Raw genomic sequence first — 26,043 nt, 5'->3', positions numbered from 1 at the left:
CTACCCTGTAACTGGTTAGTGTATCACTACTATGTTAAAACTCCATACCTGCCCTGTAACTGGTTAGTGTATCACTACTATGTTAATACTCCTGACCTACCCTGTAACTGGTTAGTGTATCACTACTATGTTAATACTCCAGACCTACCTTGTAACTGGTTAGTGTATCACTACTATGTTAATATTCCAGACCTTCCCTATAACTGGTTAGTGTATCACTACTATGTTAATAATCCAGACCTACCTAACCATTGAGCAGGCGTGTTACTGGTAACACCAGGCACCATGCGTATGTTACCTTCATAATTCACCATCCCGTCACCGTCCAAATCCGCCTCCTTTATCATCTCGTCAACCTCCTCGTCTGTCAGCTTTTCCCCTAAATTCGTCATCACGTGACGTAGTTCCGCGGCACTGATGAAACCATTTCCGTCTTTATCGAATACCCTAAACGCTTCCCGAAGATCCTCCTCGCTGTCCGTTTCTTTCATCTTACGCGCCATCATATGTAGGAATTCTTCAAAATCTATTGTGCCGTTACCTAAGGGTGACCAAAAACACAACGATCAGTCGCTTTAAATCAAATCTTATAACTATTTGTTGGCGACAGAACAAAACCGGAAGTCGCAGTGAAACAGGTGTAATCATTACCTACAGGTGACTAAAACACAACCGGAAGTCGAAGTGAAACATGTCTCATCATTCAGAGCGTCGCGTTACTAGGGTAATGTTTGAATAACGATAGTATGCTTATTTGAAAATGAAAGGCATTTTTGTTATTCAAAGCAATATATGACACAATATGTGGTATATCATTGAAGTGACATTTCTCAATGTGTTCCTGATATTTGCACAAGACACTAGCTCTTTGATATTACTGGTAGTGAATGCCTGCAGTGAATATATATATATAGATATATAAAGAAAGCATTAAGAAGTCCTTGTGTTGGAATTAAATATAAAAAATAGAACAAAAGACAGAGATAGCGTCTCTAGGCCTTTCTCGGGTTGATTCCCCGTTCATCAGGAGACTGTTTATTTTGAAAACAGATATTGTGAGGTCATAGTTGTTTACACAAGAAAGTATGACGTCATCAATAATGCAAAGTCATTATAACTCCGGAGTTAATGAAACTGTTGAAACCCAGTCTGAATAGTTCACATTAAATTCAACGTGTCATGCTTTAAGCAATTGCTGTGCTTTAAATATTATTGTTCATATTTTATTGTTACCGTAAATGAAACAATTTGTATCTCCCGTATTTTTTATTGTTGGTAAGATCATAAAGTTATGCATTTGTCTAAGTAATGTAACGTCACAATTTAGCTTGTATTGTTGTTGACGTCATGGATTTATGTGTATGCCTTCTGTGACGTCATAATGTCTCGCATCCACGGGTCCTCAGTTTCTAACGACGTGTCAAATAACGATGCTGTTATAGAATCTATCGACTGTTGTCAGGTTCCCATACAATCAACAAATACATTCACGCCTAGATTCTTCACAAAATGAGCAACGAGAAAAGTTCGAATTAACTTCCAAAAATAACTCCCTCGTGGAGGGCAAGGTCGGATTTACGGTGTTCACTGTATTTGTTCCGGTGAAAAATCGAAACAATTTCAAATCTAACTTTCAGCTCAGAGATCTATTGATAAAATTAAATCACCCTATAGACATACGCAATTGTATTGATACTGAATTTTGGAACAAAATTGAAGCGTTTGTTAAAATTTCAAAGTACTACTTTGTTTGCCAATCAGCACGCGACAATACGCTGTTCAAACTATTGGCATTTTTGATTTTAAATATAAATTAAAAGTTAAAAAAGAACATAAGAGTCAGAGAAAACGTAAATATAAGTATTGAACTGTTTTTGTATTGTATATGATCTATTCATTATGTTGTTTGCTTTCAAAGCTGTGTCATTCAAATAGATCATAAATACCATACAAAAACAGTTCGATGCTTACACATATATAAATTCATTTCAATTAAGTATGAAATATTGTAAAAAAAAAAAGGCAATTTCAACACATTACAATGTATAACAAAATGAGCTTGCTATAATTTCCTGAATATATTATTTTCAAACCTAAGATATTTAACACACACACCGACCTACAAGTATGTTAGTTTTCTTCCCTACTCTGTCTGCTCTCGTTAATGAGGCGGATGGAGTTTGTTGTGATCCATATCAAAATACACCATATATATTCTTATTTAAATTATTAGTAAATAATTGCCTCGCCTTTCAAACATAACACAGCCGCCAACTTACACGAGGATGGCTACCAAAATAAGACAGCGCTAGCTAGTATTAGAGTTGCTCTACTTCGCTAAGCTAATGCAGCAACACACACACCTGCTATTCCTCTCATTACCGGTGTGTTTCTCACACATAGAGCCTGGGAACGAAAGTTAATACTAATTCACTACACAAAATGGACAATAAAGTTAGTCAGCTTACATGTAACTCTATTGTTTTGAGTTGCAAAATCAAACACACTAATTGCACTACAGCATGATTAGAAATAGCTGTTGAAAGTTTAATACAATCCTTCAAATTCACCAAACCAAACAACTATAGAATTCAACACTTGACTCTTATGGAACTCAAACACCAAACCCAAGGCCACTTACCGAACCCACTGGTCACTTACCTAGCCCACAGCAGTTGGTCTGTATTGGTCCGTAAAACGTTAACTCTTTTAACCAAAAAATGATTAGTCTTACTTACGGTAATATACCCTCCATAACTGTGAGCTTACCGGATTACAGATGTGAAATGAGGGAAGCTCGGTACAGTTCCGAATAGGTTGTAAATTTCAAGTCAAAATATTAATTTTAAAGGAAATTATTGAGAAACAAATTATTTTTCAATTTAAAATGACCGAAAAGACCCCCCTGATGTAATCCTTCGTTTTATATAAACAATTTAAGTGACGATTGAATTTCTGTCATTTTTCATTCTGTTACATATGCTTGTCTAATTTATACATGTTTTCAAAACCAGAAATGGTATCATTTTGGTTTTTAAGCTCATTTTGAAAACAGCAAACTATATTTGTGATTTACCATACCCCTTTTGGTACCCCCAGAAACCCACTTTCGGTCAAGGTTTTACCGTGGTTTTTCAGCAAGTCATACAATAGGACATCTTTGAACAAGAGGAGGTGAAAATCCGAATATACCGGGGCCCAAAAAAGGGCCTTATAGACACCCTCCCTTTAACAAAGTAAGGGAAAGAGATTTTGCACTTTTTTCATGACAAATATCTTAGGACACTTACAATCAATTAAAACAAGCCAGCAAATACCTGCTGGATATAGGTGATTTGTAGTCATGTATTCAAAATGACAAAACCTTCACAGCGAAAATGAAATTACTTTGATAGCTGAACCAAACTTAACTGTTGTTAGACATTGCCATTTCTGAAAAATAATCGAAGGAAAAAATCATCAAAAAAAACCTTTAAAACCTTTTTTTTTTTTAGAAATTATTTATTAGACGCAATATCTGAGTGTTTTCGTTCAGTGAGTGGGTACGATACTTGGGAAGAGTATTATCTCCTTAAAACATGTAAGTTCACCGAGGATTACACAGCATTACAGCTAAGGGGGATAAACAGATTCGTTCACTTAACACTGTCTCGTTTATTTTAAGTAAAAAGAATGGATATTAGAAGGTAGCAAAGCACCACGGCTCTAGACGCTCTTTGCTGGCCTCCATGCCACCATTCTTTTGACAACTTAATCAATGACGGTAGAACTAATACCTACTACACACGACTGTCCTGAAGCATTCTCGACCTCACCGAGGACTAAACCCTATCTAATTAACCCTGTGGATATGACGTAATCATTCTTCTATGAGCGATGGTTCATACTCATGGAAAATGAGACAGTGCTAGGGTGGCCATTAGTTAATGTTCACTTATTCTCTTACAAAAACATGGTCGCATTATATATGTATGTCTAATGTTAATTACGGCTACGTAATGGTAATTAAATCTACATAATGTTAATTTATTCTACAAAATATTAATCTATATTACTCAATTCATGTGACACTAATAGGTACAAACAGTTCAAGGCAAAGCCATTGCATACATGTTTATCTGGGTAGTTAGTGTGAATAAACATAATTCGTCTGATTTATTAATTTCTCAAGTTTATGAATATTGATTAGGTATATCAGAAATTTCCATCACAATATACGTTTACTAAACGTTTACAAACCTCTGTGTCATCAGAGATACGTTGATAGCCTCAGCATCTTAGCTAGTGTTTACTAATTTGTGTCATCATATAAACAGACTGTACGTTAATGTCAACAGTAGTCAGTATCTTCTACCCTTGTCATCAAAGATACGTAACTGGACAATAATGTCACCAGTAGTCAGTGTCTTCTACCCTTGTCATCAAAGATACCTAACTGTACAATAATGTCAACAGTAGTCAGTGTCTTCTACCCTTGTCATCAAAGATACGTAACTGGACAATAATGTCACCAGTAGTCAGTGTTTTCTACCCTTGTCATCAAAGATACGTAACTGTACAATAATGTCAACAGGGGTCAGTGTCTTCTACCCTTGTTATCAAAGACACGTAACTGTACAATACTGTCAACAGTAGTCAGTGTCTTCTACCCTTGTCATCAAAGATACGTAACTGGACAATATTGTCAACAGTAGTGAGTGTCTTCTACCTTTGTCATCAAAGATACGTTACTGTACAATAATGTCAACAGTAGTCAGTGTCTTCTACCCTTGTCATCAAAGATACGTAACTGTACAATAATGTCAACAGTAGTCAGTGTCTTCTACCCTTGTCATCAAAGATACGTAACTGTACAATAATGTCAACAGTAGTCAGTGTCTTCTACCCTTGTCATCAAAGATACGTAACTGTACAATAATGTCAACAGTAGTCAGTGTCTTCTACCCTTGTCATCAAAGATACGTAACTGTACAATATTGTCAACAGTAGTCAGTGTCTTCTACCCTTGTCATCAAAGATACGTAACTGTACAATAATGTCAACCGTAGTCAGTGTCTTCTACCCTTGTCATCAAAGATACGTAACTGTACAATATTGTCAACAGTAGTCAGTGTCTTCTACCCTTGTCATCAAAGATACGTAACTGTACAATAATGTCAATCGTATTCGGTGTCTTCTACCCTTGTCATCAAAGATACGTAACTGTACAATACTGTCAACAGTAGTCAGTGTCTTCTACCCTTGTCATCACAGATACGTAACTGTACAATAATGTCACCAGTAGTCAGTGTCTTCTACACTTATCATCAAAGATACGTAACTGTACAATATTGTCAACAGTAGTCAGAGTCTTCTACCCTTGTCATCAAAGATACGTAACTGGACAATATTGTCACCAGTAGTGAGTGTCTTCTACCTTTGTCATCAAAGATACGTAACTGTACAATAATGTCAACCGTAGTCAGTGTTTTCTACCCTTGTCATCAAATATACGTAACTGGACAATATTGTCAACAGTAGTGAGTGTCTTCTACCTTTGTCATCAAAGATACCTAACTGTACAATAATGTCACCAGTAGTCAGTGTCTTCTACCCTTATCATCAAAGATACGTAACTGTACAATATTGTCAACAGTAGTCAGTGTCTTCTACCCTTGTCATCAAAGATACGTTACTGGACAATAATGTCTCCAGTAGTCAGTGTCTTCTACCCTTGTCATCAAAGATACGTAACTGTACAATAATGTCAATCGTATTCAGTGTCTTCTACCCTTGTCATCAAAGAAACGTAACTGTACAATAATGTCAACAGTGGTTAGTGTCTTCTACGCTTGTCATCAAAGATACGTTACTGTACAATAATGTCAACAGTAGTCAGTGTCTTCTACCCTTGTCATCAAAGATACGTAAATGTACACTAATTTCATCAGTAAACAATGAAATTTCTGCTAATCCTTCATCACAGATACGTGACATTTACCAAACTGTGTCAACACATATTTACCAAACTGTGTCATCAAATATTTACCAAACTGTGTCAACACATATTTACCAAACTGTGTCAGCACATATTTACCAAAGAAACTGAGTCACCACAAACACAGTAATACGGCGCCTGTCTAAGATTATCCAAATAAAATAAGAGATTGAGTGGTCAAATATCTTCATACCTCTAGACACCTACTAAACATTGTGAAATGAAAGTCGACTACTAACAAATCTTGGAACTGACGGTTAAGTATTAGCAGGCCTTACAACTAAAGGTAAACAGTTTCCAACCTATATAAACCAAGGAACAAAAATACCAACCCTTGAAAACAAAAGACAAAAAAAACTTTTAAAACTACGAAATATATCTATCAAACATCCTTTTTAACAACTTTTGGATACTACAACCAAACCATAATAACAAATGGGCAGTTTACCAGTCCTTAGAGACGAGAGGCTTTACTATTAATCCTTGAAGGACTAACACAACTGTAAATCAGCCAATCAGCAATGTTTCATACGACTGCAATGCCTACTTAAAATTTGTTCTAGTCAAATAATGCTTCTGAGTAATTCAAATGTGTAAACATTGACAAATTTTATTGAATGAATAGTATGATTTTGATATGTGATGGCGGATTTATATGGGGTCAAAAGTCAGGGGTTGTTTCCGAGTCGCATCACCGGTTTGGCTTGTAAACTTCCGGTTGTCAAAAGCAGAATCATGTTGCGCTCTTATATGTCACTAAATCTGCCAAAAATGCCTTTTGAAGCCTTTGTCAAGTATGCATTGATGAATCTAGATAGTTGGTCACTAATGTTGAACTTCAAATATTAACGCTTATAGCTCAAAAGCTTAGTGATAACATATTGCAAATGGCTTAGTTGTGTGAGTCCCGGACTAGATATATACTGCAACGAATTTTAGAAACAAACTTCCAAATTGGAAAAGATTATTTACTCTTTTATAAACTTTAGTTTATTAACTGTGTTTGGTGTTGTGAAACTTTTTCTCGGCGTTTACAAGTTGTCTCCCTTCTACCTGTTCAGTACATACAGACCACGATCGGCCATTTCCGGAAAATAACCACGGAGATAAGTAGACGACATGTTGTGACTACTTCTGATCACATGACATGTGCATAAAAATGGCAGCTCAATGCTGTGTAAGTATGCTACCAGTGGCAAGGTGGCCATTAAAAATGTCGTTCCGGTGATACTTTTGTTTGTTACAGGGATGCCTCTACTTGCTTCTTTTTAAAATTAATCTCAAACCCAGTTTTTACGTAATCTATATCTTCTTCAAACAACCCCAACGTGTATTTGTTTTCATTAAAGACAATCATATTATCAAAGGGCTATCATGTTTCCTTAACTGTTTATTATTTTGGTTTGATAAGAGATATTCAGACAATTTACACAATTTCTTTGAAACTAAGCAGTATTCATACGTTAGGTTCCGAGTCTTTTATCGTAAGAGGGGGAAGCGATCCGATTACAACAAGGGTTATGACGTCACGAGAACAATAATACAATGTATATGACGTCACAATAAGCTTCCAACAGGATGAGACAAGTGCAAATCACGAAGAAAATACAAATACTGAAAATTATTGATAGAATTTTAAAGGTTTGGATGAACTGAAGGAACGGTAGTCTAGTGGTAGGACGCCGGGCTCGTAAACGAAGGGTTGCGAGTTCGACTCACGTCACGATACTGTGTTGTATCCTTGAGCGAGATACTTTCCTCCGCTTGTTCCAGTCTACTCAGCTGTAAATATGAGTACGTGGTTGAATAGTGCTAAAATTGAGAATGCTAGCTGTGAGCGCCGAAATGGCAGCACCGGCTGTATACTCCCAAGGGAGTTGAGAAAAACTGGTTGCAAGGGACCTATAACCACGGATAATAATTTGTGAGCCGATTTGAGACGACCCTTGTTATTATGAAATATGCATTCACTTCACTCCTGTGACTAATGGATATAATTTTTCCAAGCGTTCCGATCATTAATTACAGATCAAGTTTACTCTTTGTTGGATTTACAAATAGAAATACTCTAGCTGTTCCATGAAGTGTCACTTTCTGTAGATCAGTTGTTGTCTGGGTATATTCAATATGTTACGTACTTTTGGGAGACGCTACAGACTTCAGGAAGCCGTCGACGTCATTGGAAATAGTATCTATGGCATATGGTCTTAAACCAATGTGAAATCCGGGAGGAAGGTTCTGTCAGTCTGACATTGCTTCCGGTCATTCTACGAGAATATCCTCTTAGTCTGTCGGCTCCACGCCAATATATCTTACTACTACAGGACACGGCGTACTGGAATTACTTCCGGTCGTTATCAGATGAAAAAGATTACGCTGAAGATCTAGGTTCGGAAAATCACATTCCATCTGCTAAAAGCTAGAGCAACTTGGATAGCTGAATGTTTCAAATATGTCATAACTCTGCTTTGTGGCAGCGTTAGCTATCCGCATTATCGATGAATAGATATTTCTGTTTATTTTTAGTCAAACAAACTTACTGCATTAACAATAATATATAGACATTTATATCCTAAGTCAAGTGAGTTATTGTTATGTCCTGTTAATGTAGCCTAGTCACACAAGTCAGCTTAGGATGCCAGACAAATGAAAACGCCAAGTAAAACGAATTACAGATAAAAAAACTGGATATAAGACGGATGGATACCTTGACATAATACAGCCACAATACCGCCTGTGAGACGGACGAAAGCTCCAGACAAAAAGTCATGGCTGTAAAACGAATATAAATTGAAATATTAAACAGAAACCGGGCCGCAAAACAGAGACAATATTTAAATATATAACGAAATGTGATATAAAATTGGACGAAAGATAGATGTACAGTCGAACCCAATTATAGGTGGAAGGTCGGAGGTCGTAATACAGGTGTACAATCGAACCCAATTATAGGTGGAAGGTCGGATGGCGTCAGCTAGACGTACAGTTGAACGTAATCATATGAGGAAGGTCGGAGATCGTAAGATAGACATACGGTCAGATATTAACTTATTTGAAGCCCAGGAGAAAGACGTAAACAGAATTGGAAAGATGAATACAAGATGAATACAAGGTTTTTACGTATGCGATGGCCGGACATCATATGGATACTAAATCGGATATAAGACAGACAAAATGTCAAACATACGACAGACCCGGGTCGACTTACCATCCGCGTCTACCTCGTTGATCATGTCCTGGAGCTCAGTCTCAGTGGGGTTCTGTCCGAGTGATCGCATCACCGTACCTAGCTCGCTCGTCGTGATCGTTCCGTCTCCATCCTTATCGAACAGCGTAAATGCTTCCTTGAATTCTGAAAGTGAAAAATATGGTATAAGAACACACTGTGTAGTTGTGGTTATGAAAGATCACAGATAATTTAGTGACTCTTGAGTAATATGACATGGTTGTTCTACAATCACGCAAAACTAATCAAATAATATGATGATTAATGCGAAACCTAACCAAGGTACTAGAATGACATGTTCAATTATCTCCCCTTAATCCGATTAAATGTTCGTTAATTTGATATTAGAGTCGCAATTAATGACTACAGAACAGGAAACCTTCCAGCTTAAACATCAGTCATGTTATCAATAATGCGGCCCAAGTTGAACACCTGTTTCATTGATGAGCAACTGCCCATTATATAAGTCAGTTGTGGTTGTACCTCGAAATATTGATCTACTATTACGTGAGAGGGTTAGCATCTGTATACGCTGTAGTGGGACGTATGGCAAGCTACATGTAAGTTATTATGTAATATCTAAAGAGGAGTCAAAAAAGTATAAGATATCTCAAATTAAATTGCGCACTCGTGAAAAATATCAAAATATTTGCCACACTCACGAAATATATTCGGTATTACTGAAGACACCATTGAATTTTCTATTTGTTGCATTTTTAAAGCATTAAACATGAAAACATGTAATGCGTTTCAAAAAGGCGGGAATCAGAAGCGTAATAAATTGGGCCATATTCTAATGACGTAACGCTTGACAACAAGGCTGCGCGCCATTTTGAATGGGATACTCAACACAATATCCGAGGTTTTCTGCAATTTTCTGGTATGATTGTTTATAAAAATGTTATCAATTGTATATTTATGTAATTACTTAAGTGTATGCACCAAACAAATACCACGACTTATTCTACCGTCGCATCATTTGAATCGGAACAAAACAAATCGTTGCCTTTGAATGCAGCGAATAGAAGATACCGTTATGATTGGTCAATATCAAAAAGTGATATTTTCACAGAGTGAAAGATATCAGTTTTATCAAGTTGATGGAATCCGATATTTCACTGGCAAAAATGAAATTAATGGAACCCTTCACTGATGATGGAGATTTAAATGTCTTATTAACATTGAGTGTTTCCTTCACTTATGCTGGAGGGTTTGATGTCTTATTGACATTAATGGAGCACTTCACTGATACTGGAGGGTTTGATGTCTTATTGACATTAATGGAGCACTTCACTGATACTGGAGGATTTAATGTCTTATTGACATTAATGGAGCACTTCACTGATGCTGGAGGGTTTGATGTCTTATTGACATTAATGGAGCACTTCACTGATACTGGAGGGTTTAATGTCTTATTGACATTAATGGAGCACTTCACTGATGCTGGAGGGTTTAATGTCTTATTGACATTAATGGAGCACTTCACTGATGCTGGAGGGTTTAATGTCTTATTGACATTAATGGAGCACTTCACTGATGCTGGAGGGTTTAATGTCTTATTGACATTAATGGAGCACTTCACTGATGCTGGAGGGTTTAATGTCTTATTGACATTAATGGAACTCATCACCTATGCTGTAGGATTTAATGTCTTATTGGAATTAATGGAGCACTTCACTGATGCTGTAGGATTTAATGTCTTATTGACATTAATGGAGCACTTCACTGATGCTGTAGGATTTAATGTCTTATTGACATTAATGGAGCACTTCACTGATGCTGGAGGATTTAATGTCTTATTGACATTAATGGAACACTTCACCTATGCTGTAGGGTTTAATGTCTTATTGACTTTAATGGAACACTTTACTGATGCTGAAGGGTTTAATGTCATATTAACAATAATGGAACACTTCACTGATGCTGGTGGGTATATTGTTTTATTGACTTAAAGGAGCACTTAACTGATGCTGGAGGGTAGAGTGTCCTATTGACATTAATGGAACTCATCACTTATGCTGGAGGGTTAAAAGTGTTCTTGACCTTAATGGAGCACTTCACTGATGCTGGAGGATTTAATGTCTTATTGACATTAATGGAACTCATCACCTATGCTGTAGGATTTAATGTCTTATTGGAATTAATGGAGCACTTCACTGATGCTGTAGGATTTAATGTCTTATTGACATTAATGGAGCACTTCACTGATGCTGTAGGATTTAATGTCTTATTGACATTAATGGAGCACTTCACTGATGCTGGAGGATTTAATGTCTTATTGACATTAATGGAACACTTCACCTATGCTGTAGGGTTTAATGTCTTATTGACTTTAATGGAACACTTTACTGATGCTGGAGGGTTTAATGTCATATTAACAATAATGGAACACTTCACTGATGCTGGTGGGTATATTGTTTTATTGACTTAAAGGAGCACTTAACTGATGCTGGAGGGTAGAGTGTCCTATTGACATTAATGGAACTCATCACTTATGCTGGAGGGTTAAAAGTGTTCTTGACCTTAATGGAGCACTTCACTGATGCTGGAGGATTTAATGTCTTATTGACATTAATGGAACTCATCACCTATGCTGTAGGATTTAATGTCTTATTGGAATTAATGGAGTACTTTACTGATGCTGGAGGATTTAATGTCTTACAGACTTTAATGGAACATTTCACTAATGCTATCAGGTATAATGTCATATTAACAATAATGGAACACTTCACTGATGCTGGAGGGTTTAATGTCTTATTGATATTAATGGAGCACTTCACTGATGCTGTAGGATTTAATGTCTTATTGACATTAATGGAGCACTTCACTGATGCTGTAGGATTTAATGTCTTATTGACATTAATGGAGCACTTCACTGATGCTGGAGGATTTAATGTCTTATTGACATTAATGGAACACTTCACCTATGCTGTAGGGTTTAATGTCTTATTGACTTTAATGGAACACTTTACTGATGCTGGAGGGTTTAATGTCTTATTGACATTAATGGAGCACTTCACTGATGCTGTAGGATTTAATGTCTTATTGACATTAATGGAGCACTTCACTGATGCTGGAGGATTTAATGTCTTATTGACATTAATGGAACACTTCACCTATGCTGTAGGGTTTAATGTCTTATTGACTTTAATGGAACACTTTACTGATGCTGGAGGGTTTAATGTCTTATTGACATTAATGGAGCACTTCACTGATGCTGTAGGATTTAATGTCTTATTGACATTAATGGAGCACTTCACTGATGCTGTAGGATTTAATGTCTTATTGACATTAATGGAGCACTTCACTGATGCTGTAGGATTTAATGTCTTATTGACATTAATGGAGCACTTCACTGATGCTGTAGGATTTAATGTCTTATTGACATTAATGGAGCACTTCACTGATGCTGTAGGATTTAATGTCTTATTGACATTAATGGAGCACTTCACTGATGCTGGAGGATTAAATGTCTTATTGACATTAATGGAACTCATCACCTATGCTGTAGGTTTTAATGTCGTATTGACTTTAATGAAACACTTTACTGATGCTGGAGGGTTTAATGTCTTACTGACTTTAATGGAACATTTCACCTATGCTATCAGGTATAATGTCATATTAACAATAATGGAACACTTAACTGATGCTGGAGGGTAGACTGTCCTATTGATATTAATGGAACTCATCACTTATGCTGGAGGGTTAAAAGTGTTCTTGACCTTAATGGAGCACTTCACTGATGCTGTAGGATTTAATGTCTTACTGACTTTATTGGAGCACTTTACTTATGCTGAAGGATTTAATGTCTTACTGGCATTCATGGAACTCATTTAATGTCTTATTGACATTAATGGAGCACTTCACTGATGCTGTAGGGTTTAATGTCTTACTGACATTAATGGAACTCATCAACTATGCTGTAGGATTTAATGTCTTATTGGAATCAATGGAGCACTTCACTGATGCTGTAGGGTTTAATGTCTTACTGACATTAATGTAACTCATCACCTATGCTGTAGGATTTAATGTCTTATTGGAATGAATGAAACACTTCACTGATGCTGTAGGGTTTAATGTCTTACTGACATTAATGGAACTCATCACCTATGCTGTAGGATTTAATGTCTTATTGGAATCAATGGAGCACTTCACTGATGCTGTAGGATTTAATGTCTTATTGACATTACTGGAGCACTTTACTGATGCTTGAGGATTTAATGTCTTATTGACATTAATGGAGCACTTCACTGATGCTGTAGGGTTTAATGTCTTACTGACATTAATGGAACTCATCACCTATGCTGTAGGCTTTAATGTCTTATTGGAATTAATGGAGCACTTCACTGATGCTTGAGAGTTTAATATCTTATTGACATTAATGGAGCACTTCACTGAAGCTGTAGGATTTAATGTCTTATTGACGTTAATGGAGCACTTCACTGATGCTGGAGGGTTAAATGTCTTACTGACTTTAATGGAGCACTTCACTGATGCTGGAGGATTAAAATGTCTTATTGACTTTAATGGAACACTTCACTGATGGTGAATGATTTAATGTCTTATTGACTTTAATGGAACACTTTACTTATTCTGGAGGGTTTTATGTCTTATTGAAATTAATGGAACACTTTACTTATTCTGGAGGGTTTAATGTCTTATTGACTTTAATTGAACACTTTACTTTTTCTGGAGGGTTTTATGTCTTATTGGAATTGATGGAGCACTTCACTGATGGCGGAGGATTTAATGTCTTATTGACATTAATGGAACACTTCACTGTTTTTGGAGGGTTTAAGGTTTTACTGACATTAATTGAACCGTACACTGATGCTTAGCATGACGGTTCCATTACTATACGGGCATCCTTCAAGGTTTAAATCAATTGACTTTCTTTTTCTTTCTTTTTTCCAAATGCAAGTGCTTTTGCGAGTCATAATGCATCTTTCCAAATCCTAGTCATTACTTATTTGCTTAAAATCTAATCATTAGGTTACTATTTTGACAATTTATTTGAACTGTTTGTTTTTACTATCAAACAATAATTTTGCATGGTAAGACTTTGTCTGATATGACTTACCTATACTGTTGGAATTATATATACATGTATATCATATATTCAATGAACATACAGCCCTGTAGTACATCGCATACATGCTACGAACAACTGCGGTCCTAATGACTGTTGCCTGATTGAGATATATCATTATTACATTATGTACCTGTAATATACATAGCATCATATATATAAATATTTATCATGAATTCTCGTTATCAAAGGACACGAATCCAAGGTTGAACATGTACTGTATTCTGTTCTCTGTCGACCAAACATTACAATAACATATACGGTCATTACAATAGATCCTTCACAGTGTACATGAATCTCTAGCGTGACTCTCTCGCACTCTCACTCTCTCTCTCTCACTGCCGTTAACAACAAGTATACAAGCTTTCAGTATCGCTATAGAAACAGACTTTAGAATTCGGGGTTTTGTCTAAAACTAAGAGTTATATATAACAGAACAAGTGTAGGTACATACATTTTAGGTAAAATTTTGTAAAATTAATCTCATGTTAGTCAATTTTTCAGCTGTTTGTCATTTTCCATAACGTTATGTTAATAGGTAAAATGTAATAGGTACAATGTAATAAAAAATCGGAATAATTGGTGTAATTGGATGAGAAATTGATAAGAAAAGAAGCATATGGCAAATCTTAATCATCGTCTCAGAATTCTGTTCAGAAGTTTGTTGTAATTCGTGGGAAAAACAACAAAATCGCATATCCCTAACTTTAAATGTCGTAATGTGACTTTCGCGCATTTGAAAGGGATCCCTCATATGGGTCAAACACTTATTCATCACAATGCATATGGTTTGTGGTGGAAAATGACGCCCTTTGTAAATCCAGAAACGCAATAAAAGTAGTTACTGCCACTGCGAGGATGTCGCCGTATTGTGTTTTGTATACAGAGACACTCTAGATTCCCAGATCCCTATAAATCCCTTCAAATATGATGACGAAGCAGTAAAGAACTGCGATTATACGTTGTGGCTGTGAGGATTGGCCACTGACCGCACCTAGAACAGCAGTCGAGATGTTTGCCGAGTACAGTTCATATTTGTTTATATACGGGTTATAACAAGGTCTATTGTTTGTGAGTACATGTTATAACGAGGTGTAGTGTTTGTGAGTACATCTTATACAAGGTCTGGTGTTTGTGAGTACATCTTATACCAGGTCTGGTGTTTGTGAGTACATGTTATAACAAGGTCTTGTGTTTGTGAGTACATCTTATACAAGGCCTAGTGTTTGTAAGGTAACGGTATAATGTCTTCTTGAAAATAAACGGAATATACCCTAACGTGTTATTTTCTTGAATACGCTTTGGTGAACCTTACCCTCGGACGACGGTCCGGCGGTTATAAAATTCACAATTGTAACTAAGCACCTTAGAACCTTTCTGTCCATAAAGCAAACAAGAAAAGGTGAGCAAAGAAATTTCGAGGCATTCCGCCCTTTATCAAGACAAACTTTTATAAACTACATAACACAAAATCCAAAACAGTGAAAAACAGTTACGAGTGACGTTTTTTATGTTTAAAGTATTTCCCTTCGGTCGACTGTGATCCAAGATTATTTCTTGCGAAAATATATTTTTAAATTTGTACCAAAGTAGATTATTAAATAATACATGCATATCAATTGGAAATTTTCATGCGCGTAATTGAAGCCAGGTGTCGATGCGTGTTCAAAGTTTGGTTATTTGAGAACAAAACAAAAAATATAAATCGAAAACTACAGACACAGAACTCGAGCAGTATCCACTGATATCTAGGTATTGTGAATCCTTAGCTCGTATCCACTGATATCTAGGTATTGTGAATCCTTAGCTCGTATCCACTGATATCTAGGTATTGTGAATCCTTAGCGCGTATCCACTGATATCTAGATATTGTGAATCCTTAGCGCGTATCCACTGATATCTAGGTATTGTGAATCCTTAGCTCCTATCCACTGATTTTTAGGTATTGTGAATCCTTAGCGCGTATCCACTGATATCTAGGTATTGTGAATCCTTAGCTCGTATCCACTGATATCTAGGTATCGTGAATCCTTAGCGCGTATCCACTGATATCTTAGTATTGTGAATCCTTAGCTCGTATCCACTGATATCTAGGTATCGTGAATCCTTAGCTCGTATCCACTGATATCTAAGTATTGTGAATCCTTAGCTCTACAAAGAACGATGAAAACCTTGAAAAGGGAAAGCAACTCCAAGTGTAAAAAGAAAACCCATTTTTGTTGATTTATTTTCTGTATACAAAGAAGCATGTTTCTATTTACCGGATGTTTTCTCTCCTGATGTAATCATTACAGTTTAAGAATGAAATGCCTTCGGTCCTGTGAGTTCCAAAACGATTGATGAACCAACAGCATACAAAGCTAAAACTTGGGTGGTATGACAACGTCAAATAGCGGGGGAGTGGGTGAGTACACAGGAACTTGAATTTCTACCTACGGTAAGGGGGGTATATATTGGGCTTAATCAGTTCTCTGAGCTTAAATAGACCATTCTGATAGAAATTCAAGTTTCTGTGGTGAGTACCATCCACATAGGTCGAGGGACAACTGCTATCTACAGCTTTGATGCATACTGATGCTTATAACTGAACACTGTACAGTATGACAATGTATTATAAACAAAAACAAGAATCCTATGTGCCTTTATAGTTATCCTGGTCTTAATCTTTACATTTCAAATCAGGATTCTGATAGTCAATAGAAACAGACGACCGGAAACACATTACTATACTCATCAGGCTTCTTTAGAAAACTTTTAAATACTTCTAATCATTGTGACCTTTAGATTGGTTCAAACTCATCTATTTATATAAAGAAACGTAATAACACTCCGTCCGGCAAATCTAAAAATCTCAAAGTCTATCTATCAATGGCATTAAACGCAACCATATGAAGTTAGTGTATTTGAAGGATTTGATCAATGTAATATTAAAATATGTTTATCTAGACTGACTGTTCCCATTACTCTGTATACAATGTACTACAGAACTGCTGTAAACTATGAAGATAGAATACACACATTGTACCACGTCCGAGTTGTGGCCCGTACATTCATTCACTAATGAGTCTAGTGTGTATGTAGATTACTTGCCTTGTAGCATAACACTCATAACACATGGAACTGATTTATGGTGATGATGATGCACTTTGATTACACATCACCTCACCCCCACCCCACCCACCCCTGCCCGGGGGCGTATCACACGTGGTATACATTTGACCTTTGGTTTGTACATACATCTCTCAGTACATAATTAAATCGGGAGGGTTGACTTGTAAATCAACATATAATATTCCAAATCAATAGCACCAGTACACTTTACTTATATAATAAAGAGATCGATAAGTTAAGCGGAGACTGTGTTTAAATAAGTATTGTTTTAATCGTATATTAATCCCTCTACTAGTCTACAGTCATTTTACAATAATCCTGCTGAATAGTTTTGCTTTTTAACAAAACACTAGGTCCTCTGTGATAAATTCACAGCTTAAATCTCGGTTACACGGACATCTTAAACTAAAGATTCATCTGTATGTCCCGGGTCGAGTGACATAAATAATATACAATCTCGTTACATCGTTGTACAGTTTAAACATACAAATCGCTCACCCGGTCATTGACAAGGGACCAGTCGGTCTTGAAACGTTGCGACACTTTTAGTACTTCAAAGTGTAACACTTTTCATTTACATCCATACATTTCATTACCTTATGATATAAGTCAGTGAAGTTATAGTTGGTCCTCTACCAAGGAAACAATACTGATACACTGTTATCACTTATCCAACGAAGTTGATTATTAGTATGTGATATTAATTAAAACTTACTGTTTCTAGCAAGATATTGTAAGTTGGGAATGCGAATTTAGCTCTCGTTATATATAATCTAATTAAGAAAAAGTTGTATCTGTAAACACCTCAAGAATACTTATTACCTGTAAGTAAAGATAATTTAGTTAAGACAATCTTTTCATAACTCTCACCGCTTAAGATATAAATTGCTGATTTAGGACCTTTCCCAAGCCATTGAAACGTATCCCTAAAATATCGGTAAAATCCTTCCCCCCTATCTTGAAAAATATGATGTTCCAGGCCAGCGCGAACCACGTCAAGCTGTGACGGTAAAAACGCTTTCAGCCTTGGACTATCATTGTACTTTTAGTGTATTTTAGTCCAGATAACCCAGCCCATTATTGGCAAATTTGGAACTAATTGCAGCAGAAGGAATGTGTGCACTAAACAATGTATATGATGTCTCCAGAAAGACACATCAAAAGTCCTAAGGAGTTCTCCTGTGGGAAAGATGAGTTGGAATCTGCCGATTCTGTAGATAATGTTGTCAGAAACACAAGATACGGTATGTAGAAACGGTAACAAGCAATATAACATCAATCCTAACAGTGGGCCTGACACCCCCGGGAGGAGGAGGGGCGATAGTCTGATACTTCCAGGGAGAGACGTGTAATTAGTAAGTCAACAGGGAATTCCTAAACCTCGAACTCAACAAGGGGAAACCACTTTCGACATTTCCTTATCGTGAGAATATCTGGATGAAAGTATAACATATCAATTTTCGTTGTGAACGGAGATTTCTTTCTAGGTGGTCCCGAACTTCAATAGTTTTATTGTTTGATGATGAACGTATTACGGATCCATTCAATCATATCAGTTTCATTCACGTTGAATAAAACAATTACAACATTCAATAACAATTCAATATTCATTTTAACTTCAATAATAAAACATCTCAATTATTTTCCTGTACCTGAATAATATCGATGTCTCTGAGAAGCAGCCAAATAAATATTATTTCACTTTCCCAAATTTCTTAACCTATTTACGTTATGTGTAAGTATCAATAAATCAATAATAATCATGTAGGTGATTGCTAATTAAGATGAACCAAAACTTGATGTTATACAAAATGTAATAAGTACGCATGCCTATATCTTAGTCATTTTCGTGTGTTTCTCGCCTGAGCCCGGGTTACCGGACGTTCCGCTTCTACCTCGATTGTCTCAAGTTTTAGCACATGTTGGTAGAGAATTTCCGAAATGTTCGTTATGAGTTGAAGCACCGTTTGTGCTAACGCGGTCACGAGAACTGTCAGATTTGTCCGTCGTAAAGGGGTTTAACGAGTATTCCCTGATAGGTAGCGAACAATAAGTTAATGTTTGACACGATTGACGAAGAAGCGCTTGTTTGATCACACGTCGTTGATACATTGACGTACGTCCTAACCTTATCACGGTAGCCTCACGTAAGGATATACGGACTGATGGTACTGTATCGCTCTCGTAAAAGTGATATTATCTACATCTTGATCGAATGTATTGAGCGACAAAATACAGCGAAATGATCAGTTTGTCTGGTATCCTTTATATACATCTTCGCCCTCGCAATGCACTGAGTGGCTTAATTCAACTGATTTTCAAAATAAAAGCTTGTCTGTGACTGTGAAAGCTTGTTGAGCTTTGATTTTTACGCGGGAATGGAGCCCGACCCCTTGCAATTCCTTGTCAAAATGTCATACTTTACAGTCCAACTTAAATGTATTCTAACCTAGAGAGAAGTACAGACAATTGACCTCTCTGTCTCTCCGTACTAGTTTCTGTTCTTGATATTCATTGACAGTGTCTGTCAAGTGAGTCTCCTTAATTGCGTTTCTAGTGGTTGCCTTGACTGTCTGTCAAGCAGCTGCCATATTTGTCTGTCAAGTGGTTGCCTCAATTTTCTGTCCGGTGGTTTCCTTAACTGTTTGTCAAGTGGTTGCCTTATTTGTCTATCCAGTGGTTTCCTTAATTGTCTGTCCATTGGTTGCTTTGATAGTGTGCTAAATGGTTGCCATAAATATCTGTCCAGTGGTTTCCTTTACTGTCTGTCCAGTGGTTTCCTTTACTGTCTGCCCAGTGGTTTCCTTTACTACCTGTCCTGTTGTTTCTCTTACTATCTGTCCAATGGCTGCCTTAACTGTCTGTCCAGTGGTTTCCTTAATTGTCTGTCCAGTGATTGCCTTGACTCTGTGCTCAGTGGTTGCCTTAATTGTCTGTTCAGTGGATTCCTTTACTGTCTGTCCAGTGATTTCCTTTACTATCTGTACAGTGGTTTTCCTAACTGTCTGTCCAGTGGTTTCCTTAACCGTTTGTCCAGTGGTTGGCTTATTTGCCTGTCCAGTGGTTTCCCTAACTATCTGTCCAGTGGTTTCTCTAACTGTCTGCCCGGTCGTTTCTTTAACTGTCTGCCCAGTGGCTACCTTCACTGTCTGTCCAGTGGTTGCCAGAGCTGTCTGTACAGTGGTTTCCATAACCATCTGTCCAGTGGTTTCCCTAACTGTCTGTCAAGTGGTTTCCTTAACTGTTTGTCAAGTGGTTTCCCTAACTGTCTGTCCAGTGGTTTCCTTAACCGTTTTCCAGTGGTTGCCATGATTGTCTGCCCGGTGGTTTCCTTTACTCTCTTTCAAGAAGTTTCCTTCACTATTTGTCCAATGGTTGCCTTAACTGTCTGTCTAGTGGTTGCATTAGCTGTCTGTCCAGTGATTTCCTTTACTGTTTGGTCAGTGGTTTTCTTTACTATCTGTCCAATGGTTGCCTTAACTTTCTGTCCAGTGGTTTCCTTACTGTCTGTCCAGTGGTTTCCTTTACTATTTGTCCAATAGTTGCATTAACTTCTGTCCTTTGGTGTCCTTCACTGTCTGTCCAGTGGTTTCGTTTACCATCTGTCAAATGGTTGCCTTAACTGACTGGCCAGTGGTTGACATGGCTGTCTGTCCAGTGGTTACCTTTTCTATTTGTCCAATGGTTGTATTAACTGTCTGTCCAGTGGTTTCCTTTACTCTTTGGCTAGTAGTTTCCTTTACTAACTGTCCAATGGCTGCTTTAATTGTCTGTCCAGTGGTTGCCTTAACTGTCTATTCAGTGGTTGCCTTAGCTGTCTATCCAGTGGTTTCGTCTACTGTCTGTCCAGTGATTTCCTTAACTGTGTGTCTTGTGGTTTCCTTCACTTTTTGTCCAGTGGTTGCCTTAACTGTTTGCCCAGTGGTTGCCTTATTTGCCTGTCCAGAGGTTTCCCTAACTGTCTGCCCAGTGGTTCAATTAACTGTTAGTCCAGTGGTTGCCCTGACTGTCTGCCCAGTGGTTTCCTTAACTGTCTGTCAAGGGGTTTCCTTAACTGTTTGTCCAGTGATTGCCTGGATTGTCTGTTGAGTGGTTGCCTTAACTTTCTGTCAAGTGGTTCCCTTGACCGTCTGCCCAGTGATTGCCTTAACTGTCTGTGCAGTGGTTTCCTTAACTGTCTGCCCAGTGGTTGCCTTAACTGTCTGTCTAGTGGTTGCCTGAGCTGACTGTCTAGTGGTTGCCTTTACTGTCTGTCCAATGGTTTCCTTTACTAACTGTTCAATGGTTTCCTTACCTTTTTTCCAGTGGTTGCCTTAACTGTCTGTCCAGTCGTTTCTTTTACCATCTGTCCAATGGTTGCCTTAAATGTCTGTTCTGTGATTTCCCTAACTATCTGCCCAGTGGTTGACCTAACTGTCTGTCCAGTGGTTGCTTATACTATCTGTCCAGTGGTTGCTTCAACTATCTGTCCAGTGGTTTCCTTTACCATCTGTCCAATGGTTTCCTTTACTGACTGTCAAGTGGTTGCCTTAACTGACTGTCCAGTGGTTGCCTTAACTATCTGTCCAGTGGTTTCCTTTATCATCCGTCCAAAGGTTGCCTTAAATGTCTGTTCTGTGATTTCCCTAACTGTCTGTCCAGTGGTTGCCTTAACTATATGTCCAGTGGTTGCTTTAACTATCTGTCCAGTGGTTTCCTTTACCATCTGTCCAATGGTTTCCTTAACTGACTGTCCAGTGGTTTCCTTAATTGTCTGTCCATTGGTTGCCTTGACAGTGTGCTCAATGGTTGCCATAAATATCTGTCCAGTGGTTTACTTTACTGTCTATCCAGTGGTTTCCTTTACTGTCTGCCCAGTGGTTTCCCTAAGTGTCTGTCCAGTGGTTTCCTTAATTGTCTGTCCAGTGGTTTTCTTAATCGTTTGTCCAGTGGTTGCCTTATTTGCCTGTCCAGTGGTTTCCCTAACTATCTGTCCAGTGGTTTCTCTAACTGTCTGCCCGGTCGTTTCTTTGACTGTCTGCACAGTGGCTACCTTCACTGTCTGTCCAGTGGTTGCCAGAGCTGCCTGTCCAGTGGTTTCCATAACCATCTGTCCAGTGGTTTCCCTAACTGTCTGTCCAGTGGTTTCCTTAACTGTTTGTCAAGTGGTTTCCCTAACTGTCTGTCCAGTGGTTTCCTTAACCGTTTTCCAGTGGTTGCCATGATTGTCTGCCCGGTGGTTTCTTTACTCTTTTTCCAGTAGTTTCCTTTACTATTTGTCCAATGGTTGCATTAACTTCTGTCCTCTGGTGTCCTTTACTGTCTGTCCAGTGGTTTCGTTTACTATCTGTCAAATGGTTGCCTTAACTGACTGGCCAGTGATTGACATGGCTATCTGGCCAGTGGTTACCTTTTCTATTTGTCCAATGGTTGTATTAACTGTCTGTCCAGTGGTTTCCTTTACTCTTTGGCCAGTGGTTTCCTTTACTAACTGTCCAATGGCTGTTTTAATTGTCTGTCCAGTGGTTGCCTTAACTGTCTATTCAGTGGTTGCCTTAGCTGTCAATCCAGTGGTTTCGTTTACTGTCTGTCCAGTGATTTCCTTAACTGTGTGTTTTGTGGTTTCCTTCACTTTTTGTCCAGTGGTTGCCTTAACTGTCTGCCCAGTGGTTGCCTTAACTGTCTGTCTAGTGGTTACCTGAGCTGTCTGTCTAGTGGTTTCCTTTATTGTCTGTCCAGTGGTTTCCTTTACTAACTGTACAATGGTTTCCTTACCTTTTTCCAGTGGTTGCCTTAACTGTCTGTCCAGTCGTTTCTTTTACCATCTGTCCAATGGTTGCTTTATATGTCTGTTCTGTAAGTTCCCAAAATATCTGCCCAGTGGTTGACCTAACTGTCTGTCCAGTGGTTGCTTTAACTATCTGTCCAGTGGTTGCTTCAACTATCTGTCCAGTGGTTTCCTTTACCATCTGTCCAATGGTTTCCTAAACTGACTGTCCAGTGGTTGCCTTAACTGACTGTCCAGTGGTTGACTTAACTGTCTGCCCAATGGTTGCCCTAACTGCCTATCCAATGGTTTCCTTGACTGTCTCTCCAGGGGTTTCCTTGACTGTCTGTCTAGTGGTTGCCTGAGTTGTCTGTCTAGTGGATTCCTTTACTGTCTGTCCAGTGGTTGCCTAAACTACCTGTCCAGTGGTTGCTTTAACTATCTGTCCAGTGGTTTCCTTTACTATCTGTCCAAAGGTTGCCTTAAATGTCTGTTCTGTGATTTCCCTAACTGTCTGTCTAGTGGTTTCCTTTATTGTCTGTCCAGTGGTTTCCTTTACTAACTGTACAATGCTTTCCTTACCTTTTTTCCAGTGGTTGCCTTAACTGTCTGTCCAGTCGTTTCTTTTACCATCTGTCCAATGGTTGCCTTATATGTCTGTTCTGTGATTTCCCTAACTATCTGCCCAGTGGTTGACCTAACTGTCTGTCCAGTGGTTGCTTTAACTATCTGTCCAGTGGTTTCCTTTACCATCTGTCCAATGGTTTCCTCAACTGACTGTCCAGTGGTTGCCTTAACTGACTGTCCAGCGTTTGACTTAACTGTCTGCCCAATGGTTGCCCTAACTGCCTATCCAATGGTTTCCTTGACTGTCTCTCCAGGGGTTTCCATGACTGTCTGTCTAGTGGTTGCCTGAATTGTCTGTCCAGTGGTTGCCTAAACTATCTGTCCAGTGGTTGCTTTAACTATCTGTTAAGTAGTTTCCTTTACCATCCGTCCAAAGGTTGCCTTAAATGTCTGTTCTGTGATTTCCCTAACTGTCTGTCCAGTGGTTGCCTAAACTATATGTCCAGTGGTTGCTTTAACTATATGTCCAGTGGTTTCCTTTACCATCTGTCCAATGGTTTCCTTAACTGACTGTCCAGTGGTTGCCTTGACTGTGTGCTCAGTGGTTGCCTTAATTGTCTGTTCAGTGGATTCCTTTACTGTCTGTCCAGTGATTTTCTTTACTATCTGTCCAGTGGTTTCTCTAACTGTCTGTCCAGTGGTTTCCTTAACCATTTGTCCAGTGGTTGCCTTATTTGTCTGTCCAGTGGTTTCCCTAACTATCTGTCCAGTGGTTTCCCTAAGTGTCTGTCCAGTGGTTTCCTTAATTGTCTGTCCAGTGGTTGCCTTGACTGTGTGCTCAGTGGTTGCCTTAATTGTCTGTTCAGTGGTTTCCTTTACCATCTGTCCAATGGTTTCCTTAACTGCCTATCCAATGGTTTCCTTAACTGACTGTGCAGTGGTTGCCTTAACTATATGTCCAGTGTTTGCTTTAACTATCTGTCCAGTGATTTTCGTTACCATCTATCCAATGGTTTCCTTAACTGACTGTCAAGTGGTTGCCTTAACTGACTGTCCAGTGGTTGCCTTAACTGTCCGCCCAGTGGTTGCCTTAACTGTCTGTCCAGTGGTTGCCTTAACTGTCTGCCCAGTGGTTGACTTAACTGTCTGTCCAATGGCTGCCCTAACTGCCTATCTAATGGTTTCATTGTCTTTCCAGTAGGGCTCCTTGACATTGTCTGTTGAATCGTTTAACGTACTGACATTGACTTTCAGTTGGTTACTGATGGTTACTGTCCAGCTGATCTTCTTGACAGTGTTTATCGAAATGGTCACTGACGAAATGACAGCCACTCCCTCATTGGTCAGTCGCTTTTAATTTTAACCCCAATTTACCTTTAGCCAATGAGAGCGGATTTTATTTCTTTGATTGAAAGAGATAAGCACACAAGTAGGTCTGTCTCTCTTTCTCCTCCGGTATTTGAAGAACAGATGCCTCCCCTGTAGGTAGGTTTAACTGTCGTAATTATTTCATGCTATGGTAGAAATATCTGTCCTTTTCCTCTAATGATTGAAATTTTCAATGATAGGAATGACCTAATTACTTCTCTAAAGTGACAAGGTTTAGCATAGAGGTGAAGCCTTTCCTGACATGACCCATGTCTTTTACAAACGAGCCCTATACAAACCAGTCATGTACAACCCAGACACGTACACTGTACCAGTGATATCCAAGCCCAGCACATCCCAGATCTGTACAATCCCGACCCTGTCCTTCACCTCAGATCTGTACAACCCCGACCGTGTCCTTCACCCCAGATCTGTACAACCCCAATCTGTCCTTCATCCCAGATCTGTACAACCCCGACCCTGTCCTTCACACCACATATGTACAATCCCGACCCTGTCCTTCACCCCAGATATGTACAACCCCAACCCTGTCCTTCATCCCAGATCTGTACAACCTGACCCTGTCCATCATACCAGATCTGTACAACCCCGACCCTGTCCTTCATCCCAGATCTGTACAACCCCGACCGTGTCCTTCACCCCAGATCTGTACAACCCCAACCCTGTCCTTCACCTCAGATCTGTACAACCCCAACCCTGTCCTTCACCTCAGATCTGTACAACCCCAACCCTGTCCTTCACCCCAGATCTGTACAACCCCAACCTGTCCTTCATCCCAGATCTGTACAACCTGACCCTGTCCATCATACCAGATCTGTACAACCCCGACCCTGTCCTTCACACCCCATATGTACAATCCCGACCCTGTCCTTCACCCCAGATCTGTACAACCCCGACCGCGTCCTTCATCCCAGATCGTTACAATCCCGACCTTGTCT

General features: G+C 38.5%; 1 protein-coding gene across 4 annotated transcripts in view; it reads right to left on the bottom strand.

The window, feature by feature from the left end:
* LOC110453025 (calmodulin-A-like) overlaps positions 1-26,043 on the bottom strand; it is a 63,251-nt gene that overhangs the window by 6,401 nt on the left and 30,807 nt on the right. For 2 of the 4 annotated variants that reach the window (XM_021501836.1, XM_021501838.1), the window contains exons 3-5: positions 9,186-9,329; positions 2,662-2,706; positions 299-541 (exon numbers count right to left, since the gene is read on the bottom strand). In XM_021501836.1, the coding sequence (XP_021357511.1) occupies positions 299-541; positions 2,662-2,706; positions 9,186-9,329 (432 nt within the window). The remainder of the gene's footprint in view (positions 1-298; positions 542-2,661; positions 2,707-9,185; positions 9,330-26,043) is intronic. The other 2 variants (XM_021501837.1, XM_021501839.1) reach the window with 1 other exon arrangement.

The sequence above is a fragment of the Mizuhopecten yessoensis genome, unplaced genomic scaffold, assembly GCF_002113885.1.
Source record: "Mizuhopecten yessoensis strain PY_sf001 unplaced genomic scaffold, ASM211388v2 scaffold7059, whole genome shotgun sequence".
Taxonomy (NCBI): domain Eukaryota; kingdom Metazoa; phylum Mollusca; class Bivalvia; order Pectinida; family Pectinidae; genus Mizuhopecten; species Mizuhopecten yessoensis.
Note: the sequence above shows the minus strand (reverse complement) of the source record. Positions and strands in the feature narration are given on the sequence as shown.